General features: G+C 53.4%; 9 protein-coding genes across 9 annotated transcripts in view; 5 read left to right on the plus strand and 4 right to left on the minus strand.

Moving 5' to 3' along the window:
• UMAG_15001 (phosphatidylethanolamine N-methyltransferase) overlaps positions 1 to 2,422 on the plus strand; it is a gene marked incomplete at both ends in the record, with an annotated part of 3,781 nt that extends 1,359 nt beyond the window's left edge. The window contains one exon of the mRNA XM_011391287.1: positions 2 to 2,422. Within this exon, the coding sequence (XP_011389589.1) occupies positions 2 to 2,422 (2,421 nt within the window). The remainder of the gene's footprint in view (position 1) is intronic.
• A 250-nt stretch (positions 2,423 to 2,672) lies between these two features.
• Positions 2,673 to 6,686, minus strand: UMAG_02998 (uncharacterized protein; the record flags this gene model as incomplete). Its single annotated transcript, XM_011391081.1, has 1 exon — positions 2,673 to 6,686. The coding sequence occupies one exon, from the start codon at positions 6,684 to 6,686 to the stop codon at positions 2,673 to 2,675; it is 4,014 nt and encodes a 1,337-aa protein (XP_011389383.1).
• A 714-nt stretch (positions 6,687 to 7,400) lies between these two features.
• On the plus strand, positions 7,401 to 8,309 carry UMAG_02999 (uncharacterized protein; the record flags this gene model as incomplete). The annotated part of the gene is made up of 2 exons (XM_011391082.1): positions 7,401 to 7,561; positions 7,661 to 8,309. The coding sequence occupies 2 exons, from the start codon at positions 7,401 to 7,403 to the stop codon at positions 8,307 to 8,309; spliced, it is 810 nt and encodes a 269-aa protein (XP_011389384.1).
• A 189-nt stretch (positions 8,310 to 8,498) lies between these two features.
• UMAG_03000 (mitochondrial 37S ribosomal protein mS45) lies at positions 8,499 to 9,714 on the minus strand (the record flags this gene model as incomplete). The annotated part of the gene is made up of 2 exons (XM_011391083.1): positions 8,499 to 8,909; positions 9,175 to 9,714. 2 exons carry the CDS (start codon positions 9,712 to 9,714, stop codon positions 8,499 to 8,501), a joined length of 951 nt encoding a protein of 316 aa, XP_011389385.1.
• Positions 9,715 to 10,451: 737 nt separating this feature from the next.
• Positions 10,452 to 13,115, plus strand: UMAG_03001 (uncharacterized protein; the record flags this gene model as incomplete). Its single annotated transcript, XM_011391084.1, has 1 exon — positions 10,452 to 13,115. The coding sequence occupies one exon, from the start codon at positions 10,452 to 10,454 to the stop codon at positions 13,113 to 13,115; it is 2,664 nt and encodes an 887-aa protein (XP_011389386.1).
• Positions 13,116 to 13,540: 425 nt separating this feature from the next.
• On the minus strand, positions 13,541 to 14,380 carry UMAG_03002 (uncharacterized protein; the record flags this gene model as incomplete). Its single annotated transcript, XM_011391085.1, has 1 exon — positions 13,541 to 14,380. The coding sequence occupies one exon, from the start codon at positions 14,378 to 14,380 to the stop codon at positions 13,541 to 13,543; it is 840 nt and encodes a 279-aa protein (XP_011389387.1).
• A 1,324-nt stretch (positions 14,381 to 15,704) lies between these two features.
• UMAG_03003 (putative O-acyltransferase) lies at positions 15,705 to 17,642 on the minus strand (the record flags this gene model as incomplete). Its single annotated transcript, XM_011391086.1, has 1 exon — positions 15,705 to 17,642. The coding sequence occupies one exon, from the start codon at positions 17,640 to 17,642 to the stop codon at positions 15,705 to 15,707; it is 1,938 nt and encodes a 645-aa protein (XP_011389388.1).
• Positions 17,643 to 18,129: 487 nt separating this feature from the next.
• UMAG_11937 (putative AP-1 complex, subunit sigma1) lies at positions 18,130 to 18,925 on the plus strand (the record flags this gene model as incomplete). Its single annotated transcript, XM_011391261.1, has 4 exons — positions 18,130 to 18,135; positions 18,231 to 18,563; positions 18,658 to 18,768; positions 18,893 to 18,925. The coding sequence occupies 4 exons, from the start codon at positions 18,130 to 18,132 to the stop codon at positions 18,923 to 18,925; spliced, it is 483 nt and encodes a 160-aa protein (XP_011389563.1).
• A 1,868-nt stretch (positions 18,926 to 20,793) lies between these two features.
• UMAG_11938 (uncharacterized protein) lies at positions 20,794 to 21,749 on the plus strand (the record flags this gene model as incomplete). The annotated part of the gene is made up of 3 exons (XM_011391262.1): positions 20,794 to 20,886; positions 21,190 to 21,264; positions 21,549 to 21,749. The coding sequence occupies 3 exons, from the start codon at positions 20,794 to 20,796 to the stop codon at positions 21,747 to 21,749; spliced, it is 369 nt and encodes a 122-aa protein (XP_011389564.1).
• Positions 21,750 to 22,590: the final 841 nt, after the last annotated feature.

Below are 22,590 nucleotides of genomic sequence, written 5' to 3' on the forward strand. Positions count from 1 at the left end.
CATGTACTCGATCGGATATGCGGGCTACTACGGACTTTCTCTGGTCAGCGGTAGCTATGCCGTGCTATTCGTCTCTCTGGCCGCGCACTTTTCACAATTTCTGTTTATGACCTTCTTCGAAGGTCCGCATATCGAACGAACCTACGGTGAACGGAAGCCCATCGCAGCTCGTGTGCCTCTGCGTCAAGCCCCCTTCAACGCTGCCTCGCGCAAAGCGGCTCACGCCCGCCAAGATGCCGATACAGCGCCACAGACGTACAGCGACGACAGCGTCAAGATTGAGGAGCGCACGAGCGCAAAACGTACCCAGCAACCTCACTCCACTCAGATCACGCACGACATGGAGCTCGAAACCCCCACTCCCAGCCAGACGCAAGGTTCGACAGCCATGACCACCGAGGATGAAGCCTCGGACGAGGGTCACAGTCGAGCGTTCAAACGCGACGCCCTGCGCGCTTCTTCGTCATCCAATGATGCAATCAAGCAGCATCTTTTGGACAAACAGCAGCGTCCGGTCACCACGCTCCACGACCTTCATCATCGCATCTTCCGCAAAGACACAGTCGTATTCCGCAACCTCGATTTGATGCGCGCCAACGACTTCCTGCTAGTCATTAGCTCCATTTACGCACTCTTTCCGCTTCTCCTTCCTGCGCTTAGCCAAACTCCTCGAATCACGTTGCTGTTCATCAACGCGCTCGCGTGGCGGACCTTCCATTCGTTTGGACTCGGATTCGCGCTCTCACGCCAAAGCGAGTCGAAATGGATCGTACGTCACTTTCTCAAGCACTACCACTACGCTCAGCCCCAGGATGCCGTGTTTGAAGCCTTCACCCATTGGAAGGTGGTCTACAACACGTCGCTCGTCATGACATACATCTCGTTCGGCGCGCTTGCTTGGAATTGCTATGCACCCATCGGTCATTCCGATTGGACTGTGGGACCGGAACTGTTGCGTCACACTTTGGGTCTGCTGCTCGTAGCGCTCCACGTGTGGACGGCGAATTCATCGTACGAAGTGCTTGGACCTTTTGGTTGGCTGTACGGCGATTTCTTCGTAGACGAGTACCCGCATCAGCTCTACTATACCGGAATCTACCGCTTCCTCAACAATCCCGAGCGGAGCATGGGCGGCGCAGCATTCTTTGGTCTCGCTTTGGTGTCAGGATCCAAGTTGACGCTGTTGATGGCCATCGTATCGTACATTGCTCATTGGGGATTTTTGAGCTACGTCGAGGGTCCACACATGCGCAAGTTGTACGGAGAGGCAGCGCTACGAAAAGACTCGGGACTCACCAAACAGCTCAAATCGCAATGGGTGGCTGCTAAGGATTCTGACCTCTTCCGATTGGCGCAGGAACATCCTACCATAAGAAACTTCCAGGGTACGATTGAAAAAGTGCAACGAGATGCATCGGAAGCATTCGAGGAATTCTTCCGTCAATCGCGACCTAGGTTCGAAGGCATGTTGGAGGAGACCAAGGTGTTGTTGCAGCAGAGTAAAGATCGTTTGTTGATCGTTCGCGTACAGGATGATCAGAAACTTCGATCCGAAGGTATCGACAAGTCCAAGTACAGTCTCAAGGTGATTCGAGCACAGTCGACGGATGATTCGACCACGCCACGATTTCATCTGGGCGAGCCGATTGCAGTCGAGTGGAAAGCAGCACCCAACCACTCGCGTCGCGATTGGATCGGGCTGTACTTGCTTTCGAGGTTCGGTGGCAAGCAAGGTGCGGACGAAGCTGGGCTCGTGACCAAGATTTCTAGTCAGGGCAAATGGTTGGGCGTTGCTGAGGAGGAGTGGGTGGGAGACGTGCATCAAGGTTCTGCGCATGTTTCCGGTGATGTGACGGCCGAGGGTGTATCTGTCTTCCGCGATTCCAAGCTGCCCTGGGTCCCTGGACTGTACGAGTTTAGATATCATCATGATGCTAAGCACAACGTGTTCGCTAGGTCCGATCCAATCGAGATCTATGTTGGAAGCTTACCCGCCGACGCATCCACCGCCAAGAGCGCCGATGTGATCGACAAGACAGCTGATATCATTCGTACTATTGTGCGATACTCGGCTGCCACCACCCGACCACTGCGCCTGTCGATCTCACAACCAGCAACGCAACGCGTGCTCTCATCCGTCTCTTCGTCGTCGATCCCAGAAGACGCACTGGACGACTCGTCAATGGAAGCATCGGCGCCACTCGTCAACCCGCTCAACTCGATCGATGCCGCGGATCAGGACGACTTTGCCATCTGGGACAGAGAACAGGCAACGCGTATCTCGACTGCCATCAAGTGCGCCTTCAACATCGAGTTGAGTCCCGAGGTCATCATTGCTGAAGCTAACGTGAAAAGGTTGGCCAGAGATGTGGTTGAAGGCACCAGGGTGCTTCAGCCTGCATTTGCGCCGCTGATGGGGTAGAGTGCGACGCCGTTTGCACGCATGATGTACGACATTCGCGATTGAGTCGCACAGTTCCATGCACAAAAATAACGGGCCAACTCACGACTTGTGACTGTTGCTCAGAATCTTGCATTCACGATTTTTCGCTGCGCAATAGCGTACAACGGGCAAGCATGCGTTCTAGCCAAAAGCAAAAGGGGGTCGGCATTGGTGACTGAACCCGAATTGCACATCTGGATGCTGTAGATACTGTACGTGCATTTGTGGGTCAAGGATGCATAAAAGTGATAATCGACTCTCTGAAGGTCTTCAAGAGTCTTCTGATATGTCTTCTGCGCATGAGGACGCGGTATTCGATTTCGTCGATGGTGTGTTTGCCGTTGAGGTACGGGAGGAGGCGGAAGAAGAGTTTGGTGGTTGTGGCGTCTTTGTTCTCGACCATGGTGGCGATGTATTCGTTTTCGCGCCGCGATGCACGTGCGGGTTCGACGATCAGGCTGTCTGAGTACGCGGAGCCGCGAGGTGTGTGTGCGTGCGTGGCGCGCGAGTGTGTCGAGATTCGCGAGTGGTTTCCAAACCGATGCGTGTGTGTGGGCGATGTGGGTGAGATCGACGTCGAAGAGAGCGGTGATGGACGATGCGTCTGGCCGTACTGCGATTCGTGGACGTTGCTATCCAAATTCGAGTCCACAGCTTCCGAATCGAGGTCCGAGGAGAGCGACAGTTCGGACAGCGTCGTGACTCCTGACGACGACGTCGAACACGAAGAAGACAACACACCCTCGGATCGCGACTTGTTTCCACCCTCGCTCCCGTGGCTCTCGCTCGGCGGCGGAAGTTCAGGTCTTTCACTCGCTGACGAAATTCGTCGTTTCTTCCGCTCGCTCTTACCCCCCTTATCGAGACACAGCAAGTCCAATTCAGATGCAAGCTCGTTCGCTCCGCAATCTTGTGGCTCGACATCTTCATCCATCGCCATCACCTCCTCGACCTCCTCTTCTCTCTCGTCGCCGTCGTCGTCGTCATCGTCAATCTCGACTTCAGCATCAGCACCAAAACCTTTGACTCTCATCCTTGCTCTTGAAGGCGACCTCGACCTCGGGATGCCCGTACGACCTCCCCACCCAGCCGAGCTGGTTGTCCTCCTTGCTCGGCGCGGTACACTTCCGCCCTCTGCACTCGATGACACATTCGAGCCACCGCCACCAATCGATCGGTCTCTCACGTGCGAAGGAATGATACGCCCCACCACATTCGGCGTGGACGGGCGACTGTGTTGAGATGTGGTGGGTGTCATGCTGATCGCGTCACCACGAGTTCGGCTGTGTCTCAGACCTCCGCCGGAGCTCGACGAGCCTGTTGTGTCAGCTCGCGCTCGACGTGTGATTTCGCCGCGCTCGCTGAGGTTGCTGAAGCTCACCGAGAGTCCCGCGCTGGCTCCTGCAGCCATCGCAGTGGACGGCGAACGAGAGCGGAGGACGGGCCGCCGCTCGAATTTGAGCTCGTCGAACTGCGAACGCGGTGCGATTGGAATGGGCGCCTTGTCCGACGGTGCAGCCGTTGAGTCTGTGCCGGTGATGGGATCACTTGTGTTCTGGTGCCGACGATGATGGTGCCGATGCTGGGGCGCGTGCTGGTGGTGGTGATGATGATGATGCTGACGCTCATGTTCGTGATCTCCAGATCGGCGAACCTCTCCACCAGAGCCTACAGCAGCAGCGGCGATTGCACTTGCTTGAGCCACGCTGTCTGGATCAGCCAAAATCGGCGGGCGTGAGACACTGAGGCCAGACGTCTGCACGTCACCTTCGGCGGCATCAACGCGACCAGCGGCGTCATCGTCTTGCTCCTTTCGTTCTGAGGAACCGAGTTGCCGTGCCTCACCGGACGAGGATCGCTCTCGATCCCTGCTTCTTCCCCTCTCTTCTGTCAGACGTTGGTGCCCCTGCGCTTGTTGTTCGTCTGCCTGCTTTGCTTGCTCTGCCTGCTCTGCAGCCCTTCGTCTCTGCTGCTCCTCCGACTGCGACTTTCGCATGCGCCTCGCCTCCAACTCAGCAGCCCTCTGCCTCTTCTTCTCCTTTCTAGCTCGATGTCTCTCGTGTCTCTCCACCCTTCTCTCTGCTGTGCGACGCTTGACGCTTTCCGTCGCAATGAGCCGAAGGCGGATGTGCATCTTGACGACCACTTCGTGGCGCAGTAGCCAGATAAGCACTTCAAGTGCAAGCTCTCTCTGGTGTCTCGCTGGGAAAAGGTTGCTGAGGGTGCGCGAGGTAGATGACGACAGCTGAGACAGGAATACCGGCAGAGGCGCCACGTCGGGAAACGTCTGAGCCCAGTTGTACGACAGTGAGCCCAGGCGCGCAAAGTCAAAGAGCGGCGAGATGGCATAGACGTGACCTGGACGTGGCACATCGATCACTCGAGCCTGTCGATAGTAGATCAAGTGTCGCACCATGGGGTAGACATCGTCGTAAAGATCCCATCCGAGCATGTCTGCCACTTGGCTAAAGTTGGGCGTGTTGTACAGGCTCGGTGTGAAGAATGATGTGAACTTGCGCGCCAGTTGATCGAAACCGTGTGCTTCCAGAGCTTGCGACGCGCCTTCGCCAGGCGAGGCGAGCCCTGCTGGACTGCAAGTGTCTGACTTTGCTCGCTCGCGATTCGGTGCTTCATCGACCTGGTCGTGCAAGAGCAGCAGCGTCTTCCATGGCAAAAGATATGGACCTGTGGTGCGGCACCACTCTTCAAAGCTGAGCTGAGCCGGCGTCATTGCCATGCGCCGTTTGTACGTACCGCCGCTTCCATCTTGGTGCGCGCCTTCTTTGCCAAGCCCTTCGAAGCCACCGCCGCTCAGAAAGATGGGATCATTCGGGTCGAGCTCCGTCTCGATGTCGACCGTCTTGGCTAGGCTCGAAGGGTCTTGAAGGATGGGGGGGAGCTGCAGATGGACTTCGATGCGGTCGTTGATGGTGAGAAAGGCATCAGACGAGATGCTGATGCTTTTGTGAAGATCGCGAATACACCTCGCAAGCGAAGAGATGCCCAAACACTGTGCAGCGTACGCCGCATAAGCCTGCCCATCGTCCATGCATCGTTCTCTGAGAGCTAGCAGCTTTTCCGTCTCGCGACCCACGTAATCCGACTTGGACTGTTCGGCGAAGAGCGCAGCAGTCATCTTGAAGACGATGTTGTCGTAAAAGAGCTGCAACCACGAAGAAAGGTCGACGCCTGGCACGGCTGTAGATGGATCCGGTCGGTCAAGTATCAGAACAAGGTGGAACTGGGTCAAGGGAGCTTTGGAGCGTGAGGTGGGAATGTCATTGGTCTGCTCGATGCGCGTCAGGGATGCATTTCTGGATTTTGCGCCGGTTTTGGCAGATTTGTCGATCTTGTCGTTTGATGCAACTCTATCATCTGACGGATCGTAGGGTCGAATCTCCTTACGAAGTCCCGATCGGCCTCGTTGCTGTGCGTGAGCTGCTGTTTTCTCATCACGAGCCTCGACTCGGTCGTCTTGGCTTTCATCATCTTGGTCGCCCCAAACCCCGTTCTTGTTTGGCGTTACGGGATGGCCAAGAAAAGCAAGGTCGTCAATGACAAGCTCGAACTTCTTGTGCGATAGCTCGGGTCGAGGGTTAAGGATGCTGGCAAGGATATCAATGTCGTACCCGAGGTAGGTCTTGTAGGCTCTGGCAGCCTTCTCTTCTCGTCTGGCCTTCTCTTCTGGAGAAAGCTCCTTCGAGGTGCCTGCTTCCGAATCGGGAGCTCTGTCGTTGGCGTCGGGGGCCTCTTTCAGTGCTCCAGTCTGTCGATCCGTCGACCTGACGCTGGGAGAAGCTTCTTCCATGCTCAGCAAAGGTCGTCGTGACTTGCTCTTTGAGCGACTCGCAGATCTAGCTGCGCCTGTTTTGGATCGGTCATGGGAGGCTACTGTTTCTGCACGATCTCGAGCAGAGCGATTATCATCGTCATCAGGCATGCTGCCATCCGACTCGTCGACATCGGAAGAAGAAGGCGTATCACTCTGACCGGCATCGTCCGAGTCGATGTTGCCGTTTTCGTCTTGGTCTTCGTCGTGATGGTCCCATCTTGCTTTCTGGCGCACAGGGTCGAGCTCATCTTCGAGGTGTGCTCGATTTGAGTGAGAAGGACGTGATTCGGTATAATATTTGACCTTGGAGTAGCGTTTGAAGAGCTTTGGATTGTTAGGCCAGCGAAAGACGATGTGGTGACCGCGCGAAGACGAGGTTGCCAGAATGACTCCGAGCAGCGACTCAGACATGGTGGCAGAAGGCTCGTAAAGAACGGAGAGAGCAGGCTGATGAGGCGCTTGCCTTTGGGGACGATGAGGGTTGGACCGCTCCGGAAAAATCAGGTTCAACGGCAAAGCATTCTGAGGATGACCGGGCTGAGATGGATGTGGCGCGGTGGTAGTATTTGGCAAAAGTTAAAGAGCAAGCCTCTGATGATTACATGAGCTGGTCAAAGAGGGACAAGTCTGAACGAGCGCATACATTCGGCGTGGCAAGCAAGAATCGTAGATCGTGTATCACGAATCTGTGAATGCGTGAATCATCGTGAATTGTGAAATCTTGTGGAGAAGAAATATCAAAAATTGTGAATCGTGAATCGTGAATCGTGAATCGTGAATCGTGAATCGTGAATTGTGAATGTGAATCGTGAATGAACAGGCGAGCGTGCAACACAAGTCGTGAGTCACGAGTCGCCGAGCGCTGATAAGCTGGCGAGCAGAGCCACGAGTCACGAGTCGTGAGTCGTGAGTTGGGCCGTTTTTCGTCGTGCAAATTTGTTAGAGTCTATCTTCAACAGTCACGAGTCGCAGCTGAAGCGGGAAGCAACTTTCGAGACAAGCGCACGTAGCACACACCTCCGCGCTTTTGGTTTCTGATTCCTCGACTCATCTTGTTGAGCTACATCATCTACCCAACAGCTCCCGAATCGGTGTCAGCGTGTCGCATAGAGCATTCAAGACAGCATGGCTCTAGAACAGGCGTTGTTCTTGGATAGCGCCATCCGTGACTGGGTTCTGATCCCCATTTTGGTGGTCATGATCCTCGTGGGTGTGCTGCGACACAATGTCATCACGCTCCTCAACTCGCCACCAAAAAGCATCTCTGCTCCTGCACTTCGAGAGCAGTAAGTATCAGCGCAACTTGAAATGCAAAGCAGCGGTAACTGCGATATTCTGACGCAAGCTTCGCCTTGTTCTGTTCCTTTATCATCCTGCAATTGCAGACGAGTGATGGCAAGAGCGGCGGCGCTCCGACAAAACTACTTCCAGTTGCCCCCCACTTCGTTCGCATCTCGCAAGGCTTTCCTTACCGAAGCACTTTCGAGCGGAAAGTATCTACAACCCAGAGACAAGGAAGAGAAAGAGGGCTCCAAGAACCCATTTGAGCCTGCTGGTGGAATGGAAGCCATGATGGAACCCATGAAGAAGCAGATGGTTATGATGATCCCACAAACCGTCATTATGGGCTGGATCAACTTTTTCTTTTCCGGCTTTGTCCTCCTCAAGCTGCCATTCCCGTTGACAGTGAGGTTCAAAGTGATGCTTCAGCGCGACATTCCCACACCTGATCTCGATGTCACCTGGGTTTCCGCTCTCAGTTGGTACTTTTTGACTCTGTTTGGTCTCAACGCCGTCTACCGACTTGTTCTGGGAGATGACAATGCTGCCGATGGAACACGCGATATGGCTGCCATGTCAGGTGCTGCTGCACCTATGCAAGCAATGAATCCGGCAGCGCCCGGTCAAGCACCGGACTTTGAAAAACTTCACCATGCTGAACGCGACAATCTGGAACTTGTTGGTCTCGAAGACTCGAGCGTTCGTTGGATCGGTGACGGTATCGAAGACCGCGTGCTTGCCCTGTATTCCTGATCATCATCTCATTATCATCATATCGCATCATCGTCAATTCAGATACAATCATGAGAACTCAGGAAGAACCTCATTGACTCGAACCAGACATATCAGTGCGTGGTATCCAGTGTGACATTCCCAGGCCGTATGTACACGAGCTGCGACGAATTTTTGTACAAACGTTCTATGATTGCTGGGTAAGTGTGATCACTTGTTGGAACGGGCGTGGGCCTTGGGCCCTTTCCTCTTTTCCGCGCGACGCACATTTCGCTCTACACGACCGGCGCCCTTGTACGAGTCGCCGGACACTTTGGTGATGGATAAAGGTGCCCTCTGGGTCTTGATCACCTTGGTCGAGCTTTTTGCATCGACGTCCGGACCGCCGCTTGGCAGCGCAGCAATCATGCTAGCTCGCTTGAGACTCTCTTCGGCCATCGCTGGTGCGATTACCGAGGGTGCATCCAGCGAATCAGCTTCCGAAAATTCTTCGTGCTGCGCACCACGCATCGACTTGCTGGTCGACTGCACAGAGGGCTCAGACTCGGGCATGCGTTTGCGGTCTTGTGCACCAAGCAATCGGTCCATGTTAGATTGGAACTCGCTTTGCAATGGTTTGTTCTGTGGTGACGACAAATGCAAAGCGTAGATATTGTCAGCAAACAGCACCACGACTTGAACGCATGGAAAAACAATGTGGTATGCTGGCAATCGACAGCTCTCGAGTTCGACAAGGTTCAGTATAGTAAGGATTGTAAAAATTTGGTAACCATGTAGTTGTCTTCAAGACTAATCGAATATTTTGTTGACTCATCACTTTAAGGCCGATGTCGAGAGCTTGCCGAGTTAACTTAGAGAGCATAGTAGCTATAACCGATCCACTTACCTTTGATGTCCACTCGCTCTCAAGCGCCTTCAATCGCAAGATGGCCTCTGTCCTCTGCAGACCGATCGAAAACTTTTCCGATAGCGCGCGAATCGTCCATTCCTTTGGATCGCTGGCATGCAGACGCCAGATCTCGGTCTTTGTGCTCTGTCGAATGGGCGCAGGTGGGTTGAACGAAGGGTTGAGTGGGAAAGGGGTGTCGCCAATCCAGTTGGGGCCCATGCCAGGTTTGGGCTGCTTGTACGCTCGTGCATCGGATTGAATCCACTCGTCGAACGGAGCAAGCATCTTCGGACGGCCTCGACCCGCCGACTTGCGACCACGTCCGATCGCATTGAGATCTGTAGGTGCTGGAGACGCTTCGGAAGCGGCAGAGTAAGGAGGCTTGCGCGCAGTCGCATCTGCTGTCGGTGTGGCATAGGAGGACGAAGCCGAGGTCGAGAATGCGGCGACAACACTTTGCGAGCTGGATGCTACAGCCGGTCCGGATCCAAGCTGGCGTATCGCTGAGAAGGCCGATGATCTGGATGCAAATGCCATCCTTGTTCAGTTCGTGATCGAGGAGGATGGGATGTGTTTGGAAGCAAAGTCAAGAGTTGGAAAGAAGTCAAGAGTTGGAAGGAACTTGCTTGATCAACCTCAGACGAGCTTGCACAGGAAAACGATTTCTTGCAAAAACCACGAACCGTAAGCGCACACAGGAATCTCACGTGCGGTAAAAGTGTTCGGTCCCGAAACCAGAAGCACTCGCCGCGGAAATCACGAATACGCACGGTACGCGCTACCCTTTCGTATTCACGATTCTTCCATCTTTGTTTGCTTTTCTGCCCACCGAAAGTCAGTCAGTCGTGAGTGACACGTTGGAAGAAGGGACACGAATTGCTCAGCACAGTCACAGAGTCACGCGGTGCGTCAGGTGTACGCGTGGATGCTTTGGTGTCGCTTTCCAGAAGTCACTTTTAACTGTGCCTTGACCATGTCACACGCTTCTACTCCACAATCAAGAATCGTGAATTCGCTTTGTGTTTCAGGTTTGGTCCAGCTAGCTGAGCCACCAAGATGGAGAGGTCTGTTGTAGCTTAGCTCTCATCGTCCATGCAATCTCCTTAGACACGATACGGCTGCGTTGGATGCCCTTTTCTAGGCCGCCGCTACCAGCACTTCGGTTGAGACCGTCGGCCACGCTACCTTGTGCGGCTATCTAAATTTATACATATCATCGTAGCATCCAAAGTCTAAAGTCCAGGCGATCATTCTCCCTGGGCAAGACCAAGACGATGGTGACAGTCGGCATCCCTGGCACAACGGGTTCAGGCAGCTCCATGAACACAAGGATCTGCAAGAAATTGGTCGTTAAAGGTCATGCATCGAGCTCGGGTGCAACGTACACTTTGTTCTTGAAGATTCAGCTGCCTGCGACCGAAAGGGGCGAGACACACGTTCTCATAGAAGATTCCGCTGCTGAGCTGCAAGAGGCCATAGTACATCTTCTTGACGCTTCTGGTGCCGCCCCCACACTTTCCGCATCCGCCGCAACCGCCGCCAGCGCACTCCGCATCCCGCTGTCGATTCGCCACGATTTGAACGAGAGCTTGATCGAATATGAGCTCAGAGAAAGAGGTAACGCTGGCTCCTCGTCTTCATCAAGCGAACCATCTGATCTGCCAACTGTCGCCCGGAGCGATGATGGCAAGATCACGTTCCGCACCACGAACCGATCAAGCCCACGATCAAAGCATAAAAGTGCGTCCCATCCCACCTCGAGTTCCTACATGGTGACACTACACTTGTATACGAAACCACTCTCTACACCTCCGACGGCGCCTTTTTCAGTCAAGCTAGCGGTGCCCGTCTGTTTGAACAATTACTTGCGATTCACTGTGGACGAGTCCATCGACAGCGACTTTGGACTGCACGGAATGGCAGTCGAAGTCGATCCTCCAATCCTACCAATTCCCTCCCAACGCAGACCGCTGCGAAGACGCTCTTCGACAGCCTCGTCTCGTCGACCTTCCAGCATCGTTTCACATTCTGATGACGAAGCGGACCTCACCCTGCTAGGCTCAGACTCGGGCGACGAAGCGGATCCCGAACATGACAACACTGCCATCGTGGGTCCATTTCACGCGTGCAAGGCTCTCATTCTTCGTATGGCCTCACAGCAAGCTGGTGATTTTGTGATTTGTCATCATCCTCTGTATCTCCTACCAAATGCGCTGCGTGCCGAACAGGGGCAAAGCTGGATCAGGTATCAGCTTTTTCGAAAGGCTGGTGACGACAGTTCGGACAACGCTGCCTTGCGAGCCTACTTTGTAGCAAAGTTGAAACTTGACAAGCCATACTTTCCCGGACTTGACCGCGAAGTACAACTGTACATCCAGCTGGGCTCTGATCTATCGATACTGGAATGGCGGCCAGTGAAAGTGGATGCATCCAGAGGCATCTTGAGCTGGTCTTTTGGTTCTCTTGCATCTTTGTCGCCTCTGAAAAGTCAACAACCCAATGGTGCAGTAGATACAAACGGTGACAGGGTATCTGGATTTGAAATCGGTGATCTTGTTGTTTTGCCAGAACCCAGCCAACAAGCAGCTGATGAAGAGGACCTGCTTAGCGTCGCTCCTCCCAAAGGCATCGATAACATAAACTTGGACTTTTCAGTCGACAACGGCGCAGCACCGTCCGCAAAAAAAAGGAGGTTCTCGTTGCAATCATCCAGTAGCACACGTCACCTTCCGTCGACTCCGCCGTCGGAACAGTCCGAGTCAGCACTTGGCAACAACAACGTTCTTGCAATCACGTTGAACCTGCTGCCGGTGCTTCAAGGTAGCGAGCCCCTCTCGGTCTCCGTTCTGGGCACCCTGATGTTGACCCCGGCGCTTTCCAAGGCGATTAGGAGCCGAGACTTTTCGGATCTTCCTCGAGGCTTGTCTGCCCCTGCCGTCGCAAATCTGACGAAAGGCCCTTTTGACGTTGCGCTCGTCGATGCTAAACAAGACCAGTGGCCGGACGCAGCCAAGCCAAACGAGTCGTTGGTGGATTCGCGAGAGACGGTGCAGAAAAGCCAACAGGAAGGCAAGACCGGGTTGGTCTTGCATGGTACGAGCGCGACCAACGCCGGAGAGGTGGAGGAGATCTTGCAGCAAAGCCAACAGGAAGGCAAGACCGGGTTGGTCTTGCATGGTACGAGCGCGACCAACGCCGGAGAGGTGGAGGAGATCTTGCAGCAAAGCCAACAGGAAGGCAAGACCGGGTTGGTCTTGCATGGTACGAGCGCGACCAACGCCGGAGAGGCGGAGGAGATCTTGCAGAAAGCGCTCGCTATCATTGCAGCGCACAATGAGATCTTGTCCAAGGCTGACCGAGGCGCAAACTCACTGACAAAACAAGAGCACTCGAAACAAGGCCGGCAGGAGAGTGGAAGCGGCTGGGTACTACATGTGTCTCATCTGCTTTGGACACTCTTCCTGACGGCGATGATCTTGATGCTGTTCAATGCTGGTCAGACTGCCCACCGTACGCTGTCTGCCAAGCTGGACGAGCTGAGCCGCCTGCTCCAAGTTCCTCCTAGGGCTGACGTCCAGTCGTTCGTCGGTGTGGTGCAACACACACGGCCTGAGCCGGCTGTCTTTGAACCAGCTAGTACAGCTGCGTCTGCGTCTGCGTCTGCGTTGGCGTCCGAACCGCAACGATCAGAAGCGTTCGGTGTCCATGAATTGGATGACGCAGAAATGCTCACAAGCGCGAGCACGCCGTCCTGGCCGGACCATGCAGCTGAACCACTCTCGGACGGTCCGCACACAACCGCCTCTCTAGATACAGCACTGCAGATGCGCACTCTCCACACCAGCCTTTCGTCCTTGGCGTCCACTTGGATTCACGACATGCTGCGCATACCGCTGTCCATCATCCACCGCCTCTGGAGCATTTTGGTGCGCGCCTAGCGCATCCTAAAGTCACATATGCTTCTCAATGCGACTTTGCTCGGCACGCAACACGTGATGCATCCGCATGCGTTTCGCAATCGACATGCTCTCTCTGGCAAGCGGGCTGATGAAATCCGATGCAAAGCGCGCCAAAGTGGACCAAGTACCATTAAACAAGCTAGCGCGAAGAAAGAAAACGGGGATAGAGTGGAAAAAGAGGTGTGCGCGACAAGACCAAACGAAGGAGTATAACGAGCGTGTAAGCGGCTGGAAGGAGGACAAAAGGGGGACCGGGGTACGCAGATGAGGGCCAGAGGTGAAAGGGAGACAAAGACATGTGGAAAGAGACGAGTCGAGTGGAAAGACGATGGGGGATGTGGATGTGGATGCGACTTGTTTGAGATGACCCGACAGAGAGTGACGACGAGAGCAAGGGCGTTGGTTCAATAATCATCATACTCCTCTCTCCTGTATCCCGCCTGTCGATTCCTCTTGTCACCATAGCCTACCGGCGCTCTGCTCGCGGACCTAGCTGGAGGCTGGCCCTTGGGAGGCCTCGTCATGCCCAGCGCCTTGAGTACAAATGGCAAAGCAAAGTGAACGACCATTACGAAGAAGGTGGTCGCCAGGGTGACCCAGGCGATCGCTGTGGTGACTCGGTAGTGTTTGTAGTTGAGGTACCTGTTTTGGTCGAGGAAAGCGTTGGCCTGTTGGAGCGTGGTGATGTTAGCCCAAGGGCCTAACGCTGCGAGGTTCTGTGTGGTGCTAGTGGCAGGGTTACCATTCTGACCATTCTTGAACATCTCGTAGATGCTTCGGAGGAACACTCTTTGATTTTCGGAGAAAGGTTCTGAGAAGTTGGGACCTCTGACGAAGCTGGGATTTCTCTGGACCGAGAAGGCAGTGATAGCGGCGGCGATGCCCAAGTACGCACCGCTGAGGATGAGCTCTACCAGGCCGACAAGGACGTAGCCGTAGGTGCCCTTGCCCGTCCTCTCACCGCGTCGCTTTGGGAATTGCAAGCACGCCAAGAACGCTGCCAAATTGCCGAAAGCGAAACCAATAGCGGAGACAATCATTGATGCGAATACGACGGTGAGCATGCCATTGTCTTGGAGTTCGACAAAGTTGTTGATGCGTGATTTCTCCTTGAGGATCTGCCAGCGCGAATAGTCCCACGCAGTGAGGCCGAGGAGCGTGACAGAAAAGGCGACAATGGCGAGCTGGAGTGGCAACTCAAGAAGCTGTGGTGCAACGGGAGCGCGCGAGTGTAGGGGCGCCATGATTGGTGGTCGATCCAGATGCGCAGACGCGCGGGCGATGCTGGGATGCTGCGGTGCTGTGATGCCACGATGTGATGGTGGTCAAGAACAAACACAAGTATGTCGATAGCACTTGAATCTGCTAGGTGCACTTGTCGCACGTCGATCTACAGCATCGAGTTGAGCGTGATGAGGTCAAGATGGATAGCCCTATCACGAGGATGGTGGAGAGAGCGGCCTTGAGGCGATCAAAGCGGATTCACGATTTGGTCGAGGCTTGAGACAGGCTAGGCAGACCAGGCGAGCCAAGGCAACGAGATGGCTGCAACTTGCATATGGGGAAACCCCAGTTTACGCCCTCTCTCGCACCAAGTGAACAGGAAAACTGCAGTAAGTCGTCCTGTCTGCCATTTTAGTAGTGTGAATCGTGAATAGCCGAGGTGCACAGAAACAAGCAAGCTGAGCAGTCCAGTAGTGCTCGTTCACTGTGCCTGCGCGCTCGAGCGATTGTTCAGTTGCTTGTTACAAGCATTCAACGTACTGTACTTGTAGCCTGCATGGCTGCCCACTCTTGACGATGGCAAGAGTACCCTCCAACAGCAGATGAGATGGCGTAGAGTTGGATGGCTAATCACAAATGTCGTGCAGTGTTGTGCAATGTCGTGCACTGGGGCGATGCCATGCGAGGTGTGGATCATGGCGGCAATCACAGAATATATTATAATTTAGTTACGTTGTACTAAATTCAATTCGCATTCTCGATTGTTGGTGGAAGCAGATGGGCGCAAAGGCAGTCATTTCGATCCTTGTTGCATTCGTGATTACTCACCACATGCGGGGCGAAAACAAAGAGAACCCAGGAACCAGCACTCGTGACTCACGAATGCGTTGTTACATTTTAGGGTTAAGTTAGTAACTAGCAAACACAGAATACAGTTATGGAGTCACTACCAATAATATTATCAATAATATTCAAAGACAATCGAATCCCCGCATCAAATCTTACTAACTTAGGGTCGGTTAGTGACTTACGTGGTAGCTTTCTCTGTCGCTGTTTGTCACGCTGCAGACAGTCACAGACAAGTGCGCCGTGGTCGGAGTTGGATTTGCGATCTATCAATATCAAGTTCAAGTTCAAGCTCCAAGCCAAAGACAAGCAACCCTAACTGACCCATCTATCGGGGCTGAAAAAGTGTGCTTCCGCAGTTGCAATTCACTCTTCACCAGCATTCGTGATTCACGATTCGTGAGACGGTACAGTACATCTGTCAGAGCTAGGCATGAGTTCGTATCTAGTAGATTGTATTACCAGCACACTACGCTCGACCAACCAATCACAAACGCTTCAGCATTTGCGGTCGATCCCACGCCGCAACTCCTCCTCGCGATACTCAAACATGACCTGAACACCGACGAACAATGTAGCGCATGCGCCCAGCATGAATCTTACGCCTTGCGTACTCCCAAGCAGCTGCTCGACCATGTATCGCATGCCATCTGTGCCAATAGCAAATCCAACCAAGTTGCCTGTCATCATCATGAGCACATTGCCCACTCCACCCACTGCAGCCAGGTGTCGGAACCACCATCGATCGCCGTACTCGCTGTACGAGCATACTTTGCGAGCCACAACCTCTGGTACAATGAAAAACGTGATCAACCAGCCCCACGCCAGTAGCTTTAGACTGAGGTCGTGCCACAGCGCTACAAAGGTGAAGACAAGCAGCGTCGAGGCCATCTGATTGCGACTCCCTCCCAGTGGCACGTAGATGTACCGCACGATCCACAGATTGTACGACCGATGCCACGATCGCCAAAATCCGAGCGTCGAGTAGTTGTTGGCCATGCATCGTACCATGTTTTCCGGCGCCTCGACGCCGTCCGCCATAGCCCAGAGTCGGAAGAACCGCCAGGGAATCAAAAGCTTGAGCCAGACAATGATCAGGTTCCAGAAACCGATCATGGAAAGTTCCAGGGGCGTAGCTCCGACCCAAGCTTTCGAGTCTTTGATCGCATTCACGTAGATAAAGTGCAGGATGAGCTCCATCGTCATCAGCGACACGACGAATCGGATCGCGTACCGCACCACGGTACCCGTCTCGATGCGACACGGTCGACCAAGCTGGCTAGCAAAGTCGTTGAACGTCATGATAGGTCCGGCAATGAACAACGGCGGGTACAAGGCATAAAGCAGATACTTGCCCACACTGTACTCTTCCAAATGCTGCGTCAACCTCGTACGCTCCCGATACGTCGCCTCCCTCTCCTCTCGCACCACCTCGCTCATTCCTCTGCCAGCTTGTCCGCCCGCATCCGCTTCGCGCTTCGCCCAGTGGTAGTCCATGGCAAACGATACCAGCCTAAGCATGGTAATGTTGAAGTTGATCTGCCACCGAGGCAGGAGCCCTTTGAACACCTCCAGCACGCTGAGCGCAGGTGAGATGCGGCTATACTCGAAGCCATCGTTCCAGTGCACCGCGAACAGTGCACCAATGTTGAAAGCAAAAGCTACAGCTGGTGCAACTCTGGCTCCACCCAGAGCTTTGGTCAAGCCGTAATTGATCGCGAGAATCAATAGTAGCTTGAGAGAGTTGAAGCCGTGCAGTGCAAAGAGAAAGATGGCCGTGAAGACGGTGAGGAATGCGATTCGGTTGGGTTTGGCCGCTACTGCTGGGCTATGGCTATTGCTATTGCTATTGCTATTGCTATTGCTATTGCTATTGCTATTGCTATTGCTGTTGCCGATGCGGGTATATTGTGCATTTCCGGACGAAGGCAGCAATGTAAAAAGCTTGGAGAGCAGCAGATAGACGCCCATGATGCCGATCAATGCTGGCACGTAATCTCGGAAAGAACGATACTGAAAGTCGCTGTCATCACGCAGTCTGCCAGCGATCCAGCCTGGCTTGAGATGGCCAGAGTACGAGTAGAAGTTCGGATTGGAAGGCCGACTGAGACTGACAGGCACATACACCATCACGGGCACAGCAACCGCAAAGACAAGGTAGTAGAATTTGAACTCGAGCGTATGCCATCGTCCTCGTTTAACGTGTCCGGACGCTCGCGTGGACATATTCGATGACACAGCTGTGGCTGTAGCGCTCTTGTTTGCAGCTTGTGCTGACAATGATCCAGTGTCGATCGTAAGCGAAGCAATACCGCGCGAACCTAGAAGCTTGCGCACTGTTGGATGGGACGGCACGGGGCTGCTTGTAGGATGTCTGGATTCGGATGACGCAACGGGCGGATATGTGTTGCTGCCATTCTGATGCCGGGCTGTCATGTTGTCGTTTGGTTGCTGGCCGTTGGCGCCATGCTGGGAGCTGAGGACCGGGCTGCCAAAATGTATGGGGAGCATGCCCTGCCGACGGTCTTTATTTGATAACCAACCGATGGTAGCAACTCAACCTATCGCGGGCGCAGCCTCATGTAGTCCCAAGATCCGAGTGGGGCTTGATGAGAGACAAGTAAAGAGGATCGAAAGGAAGTGTAAGGTGCAGATTGGACTCGCGTGTGAATTCAGCTTGCCGTTGCACGCAAAGCCAGCTCGCATGTCGTTTCCAAAAAAGTCGTGAGTGTTGGTCTCGGAGTGTGCTTAGTCAGCAAGAATGGGTGGATTTTCGCGCTTGGGGCACACCCATGCAGTCTGTGAGTGACAGAGGAAATACATCGATCAGATCAACACTCACGACTGTGTTTCTGATCCACCTCGTCAGTTATCGTGCACCTGCTCATCCTTCTTTGTGACCAGCGCGGTCGGTACTTGCAATATGGCGGTAAGCTAATAAACACTCACTCGGACTTGCTTGCTCAAAACGATATCAGACTGCTGACTTCTGGGGCTGTTTATTGCTTGATGCTGGCACTACAGATCAATTGGATCCTACTCATCAGCCGTCAAGGCAAGGTTCGTCTTGCCAAATGGTTCACCACCATGTCGCCCAAGGCAAAACTCAAGATCACAAAAGATGTCACGCAGCTTGTTCTGGCGAGACGAACAAGGATGTGTAACTTTCTTGAGTACAAGGATAGCAAAGTGGTCTATCGACGATACGCGTCGCTCTTTTTTGTAACTGGAATTAGTCAAGGTGACAACGAGCTGGTAACACTCGAGATCATCCATCGATATGTCGAGGTGCTTGATCGGTATTTTGGCAACGTTTGCGAGCTCGACCTCATCTTCAACTTTCAAAAGGCATATGCAGTGAGTATGGGCTGTCCGAGAGCTATCGCCATTCGTTTATGTTTGATGTTCATTGACCAATGGATCTTTTTTGCTGCCACCATAACTATTGCAGATTCTCGACGAGCTCATCATTGCAGGCGAAATGCAAGAATCTTCCAAAAAGTCCGTGTTGCGGACCGTCAGTCAGAGCGATTCGATCGAAGAAGCAGAGCAGTCAGAAGATGTACGTTGTTCCTTACTTTTGCATTGTGTCCAGCTCGGGACTCTCTGCGCAAAGACATGAGTTCATGCCACTGACCCGACTTGTTTTCATCCGTGTCGCTTGCTCTTCTTCCTTACTCGCCCAGTCGTTGGCGAGAATTGGCAGCAGGTCAGGTTAAAAAGTGCCATGGCAACTTTCGATTCCTGCTGGGCGCCCTTCGATTCACTTGCTCTCTTTCCAACTTTGTCCTTGGTTCTCGGTCATTCTGTAACAATATCATATAACAGCAACTTTTACCCGCTCTCTGTGACGATTGTGATTAGCCTAGGCCTTCGAAAGAGGCGGCTTCGACGAGCCTGAGCATTGACAGTTGAACTTGTGAAGCCGGCGACACCATGCGAATTGGCGTGCAATCCGATCGGCACATTGGCGATCACAAACACGACACAGTTTTCCAATGGACGGCGAGCTTTGCGGGGAAGAAGGCGAACGAATGACATGTGCGGAGGACAGCAAGCAGATAATTACGTACGGAAGATTGAGAGCCATTCAGGATTGATTGGGCATTGCCATGGCGTCTCTGTTGTTGTTTGTTGGGTGGCGTATTGGGAGCAAGACCCATCCGCGATGCCCGTGATGCCGGTGCCAAGTGTGGGGGGTCTCGCTTGAACTTGCTCGCTCGTTGGCCCCGCTGCGTCTGTCGCGGCCAAAGCAGATGGTAGCTCCCATATCAACCTAAATAATCTCATCTCTGTTCAACTCGGTCTGGGTTGCGCCTAGAGTGTCGGATCACTTTGAAGAGTTCTGACACTATGGTTGAACCTCTTAACCCTTAATGGGGCGGTGAGGCTCAAACGGATCATCGGCACTTGTCTGGGCCGAGGCGTGGAAATAGTGGAAGCTGACGGAACCTGCGTCAACCGTCGGAGATATCACTGGCACACAGCTCGTCGACTTTGAGAGAGTCGAGGGCAAGCTGCAAGCGAATCTGGGGTGACTTTGGCGGGGTTCAGGCGAGCGACAAACTTGTCTGAAATTTCACGCTCAAACGCAGTGGGTGGAAGATCGACATGCGACACTCCAGGTTTTGATCTCAGGAAAAGAGTTGTAAGTCTTGTTGTGTGCTCGCTCATTGATGTTCAGCTTAAAGTGAATGGGAGCATCTATGAGGCACACCTAGCCGATTTGAACCAGTCACGAGTTTTGCAGCGGTGCATCCCTCGGCAGACTGCAGACGGACGGTGAGTTGGTTTGTCTTGGATTATTCTGTTCTACATTGTAAAGGTTACCTCATTCACGATTGATCTCCAAGAAACAAAGTGGCTCAGACAGTTACCACGGCATCCACGATGGCAGGGCGTGGCAGGCAGAAAGGCAGAAAGGCACGCGCAGTAGAGCAGAAGGCGGCGATTTCAGACATGCAGAGCGCCTCTTTCACGCTGCTTTTGGAAAATCTGATGAATCGTGTGCAAAATCCAACTTCAAAAACAATTCAAACAAGGCAGACCAACAGTCAGTCTCGGTCTTTGCAGCGTCACCGCGCAAGCGAGGCGAGTCGAGTTGGACGCTAACTTGACGCGGAAGAAGCAGCTTTTCTCCTACTTGGTACTCCACACTGTCTATACAGTAAGTCCACTTGCTTGGCTTTGGCTTTAGATTTGACTTTGGCTTTGGCACCGATTCACACGAGTCTGCAACGAACGCTGTTTGCATCCATTTGGTCACTCGCTTCAACGGCTAGACTGCCCTTGTGCCCAAGATTCAAGCTCGCTGAATAAACTCCTGGCTTCCATCCGCCTCGACCGGCTGGTTGCACATCTAGCGCATCGCAAGCCATTTACGATTCGTGCTGCTCGCTCGCCGCTCATCGCGCCGATTGGAAATTGACAGTTGAAAGTGTAACGAGGACGTCTCGATTCACGCTCAACCCCAACCGGTGGGAACTACAAATACGTCCCCACACTTCGTCTTTCCTTCCTCATTGTCATCCACCACGCATCATCCCTTCCTTTCCCGTCCTTCACCAACCTACCACTCATATCCACAATGTCTGACTTCAAGTCCAAGGCTCTCTTCGAGCAGATCACCGAAGGCCTCAAGGGCATGGATGACAAGGAGAAGAAGGACATCCAGAAGAAGGTAGGTATTCACTCCGGTGTGAGATCGCCGCCATTATCCTTGCCATACAGAAGAGCCTGCTAGACGACACGACGCGTTGCTATGCAACCGTCTGTCCAGCCACTTGCGGCTCACAGCATCTCTCTCGCTGGCGAGGTTCGCATATGGTTACCAAAGCGATAGAGAACTCTGCTGACTCTAGTCCTCGTTTGCTCTCGCTCTCCCTTGTTCCTGCGAATCTGATCGCTTCCAATTTGGATGTCATCGATCGATCTTGCCTGCTTCGAACCATCAACCACTCTTTCTCCTCTACGCCCATAACAGACCAACGGCTGCTTCGAAATGCACGTCAAGAACTCCAAAGGCGAGGAGCTCGTCTGGACCATTGACCTCAAGAAGGTACGTTTCCGCCCCAATTCGGTCATTCGAATCATCTGTCGCGTCAGACACTTTGTTCCCTGGGCACATTCAACTTGCACTGCGACCAAGCCACGCCGAACTTGCCGGTATCAGTCCAGTGCTGTGCGCTTGCAACAGCAGGCAACGAACGTTATGTCTTCGCCGCTCCAAGCATCGCCCTCCCTCCATGCGCCCAAATGATCCGGATCGAGCGTACAATAACTTCGACCATCCACTGACTCTTTTGATTTGCTTTTTTTCTCGCTCTGTCTATTGCAAACCAGAACGCTGAAGCTTACGAGGGCAAGGCCAAGGGAAAGGCTGATGTCACCATCAACCTCTCCGATGACACCTTCATCGACCTCGCCGACGGCAAGGTTAACGGCCAGAAGGCTTTCATGTCCGGCAAGCTCAAGGTCAAGGGCAACATCATGCTCGCCACCAAACTCGACGGTGTGCTCAAGTCCCAGAAGGCCAAGCTCTAAATGCATTCGCTGTAATGTTTTCAGATCCCTCCTACGAATACATCTATAATGCTTCTAGCTTGATGTGATTCATTCTTTTGGCTGACCCAGTTTGGCACGTTGTAGATACCATGGGACAGGTGTTGAATTTTGCGATGGAAGACTTGCTGGAGCGAAGTTGATGGCTGCTGGACATGTATCAAGATGATCGGCGCGTGGTGCGGTATCGTAAACGTCAACTCGAATTGGTCTCGCTCAGGTTGAGATGAGCCAATTTTCATACGCTTTGAACCAGTCGCAACCGACCTGACCGAGAGCAAGATAGAGATGAGCACTCACGTGGTTGCAGTCTCGTGAAGGTGCTTGCTACACCAGTGCCTTGTCGGAAGACGGCTCGTGCCTGGCGTCGTCCGAGATGAGCCGGAAGCGTGCGATTTGAGGTGCACAAGCCTGGCCAACAAGACTATGCGACAAGACAGAAAAAGAAACAAAGACTGAAAAGCGCTCATCTGTCTCGGGAAGCTTACCATGCTTGATGAGCTACAGAAGCGCATGCGAACACGAACAAGCCCCGACCAGACATCCATCGGCTCACCTCCACGCCTTGTGCGTGGTCAACCCCTTCACCGTGTCATTTGATTGTCATCGTGACAGTTGAACACCGTTCTCGCACAAGTTGAATACGATAACCAAGTCATTGCAATTCGGTGCTTGACAAGTCGCACATGTACTCGACCGGCGGCAGCGTCCTCATGACTGTAGCTAGGGTCTGCAACGCATGTAGGCAATGTTGTCTTGACCAGCAGCAGGCACGAGGGTCCTTCACGATAGTATCAATTACGAGTTCCAGAGTTGGAAACCC

The sequence above is a fragment of the Mycosarcoma maydis genome, chromosome 7 (genome assembly GCF_000328475.2).
Source record: "Mycosarcoma maydis chromosome 7, whole genome shotgun sequence".
NCBI classification, from domain to species: Eukaryota; Fungi; Basidiomycota; class Ustilaginomycetes; order Ustilaginales; genus Mycosarcoma; species Mycosarcoma maydis.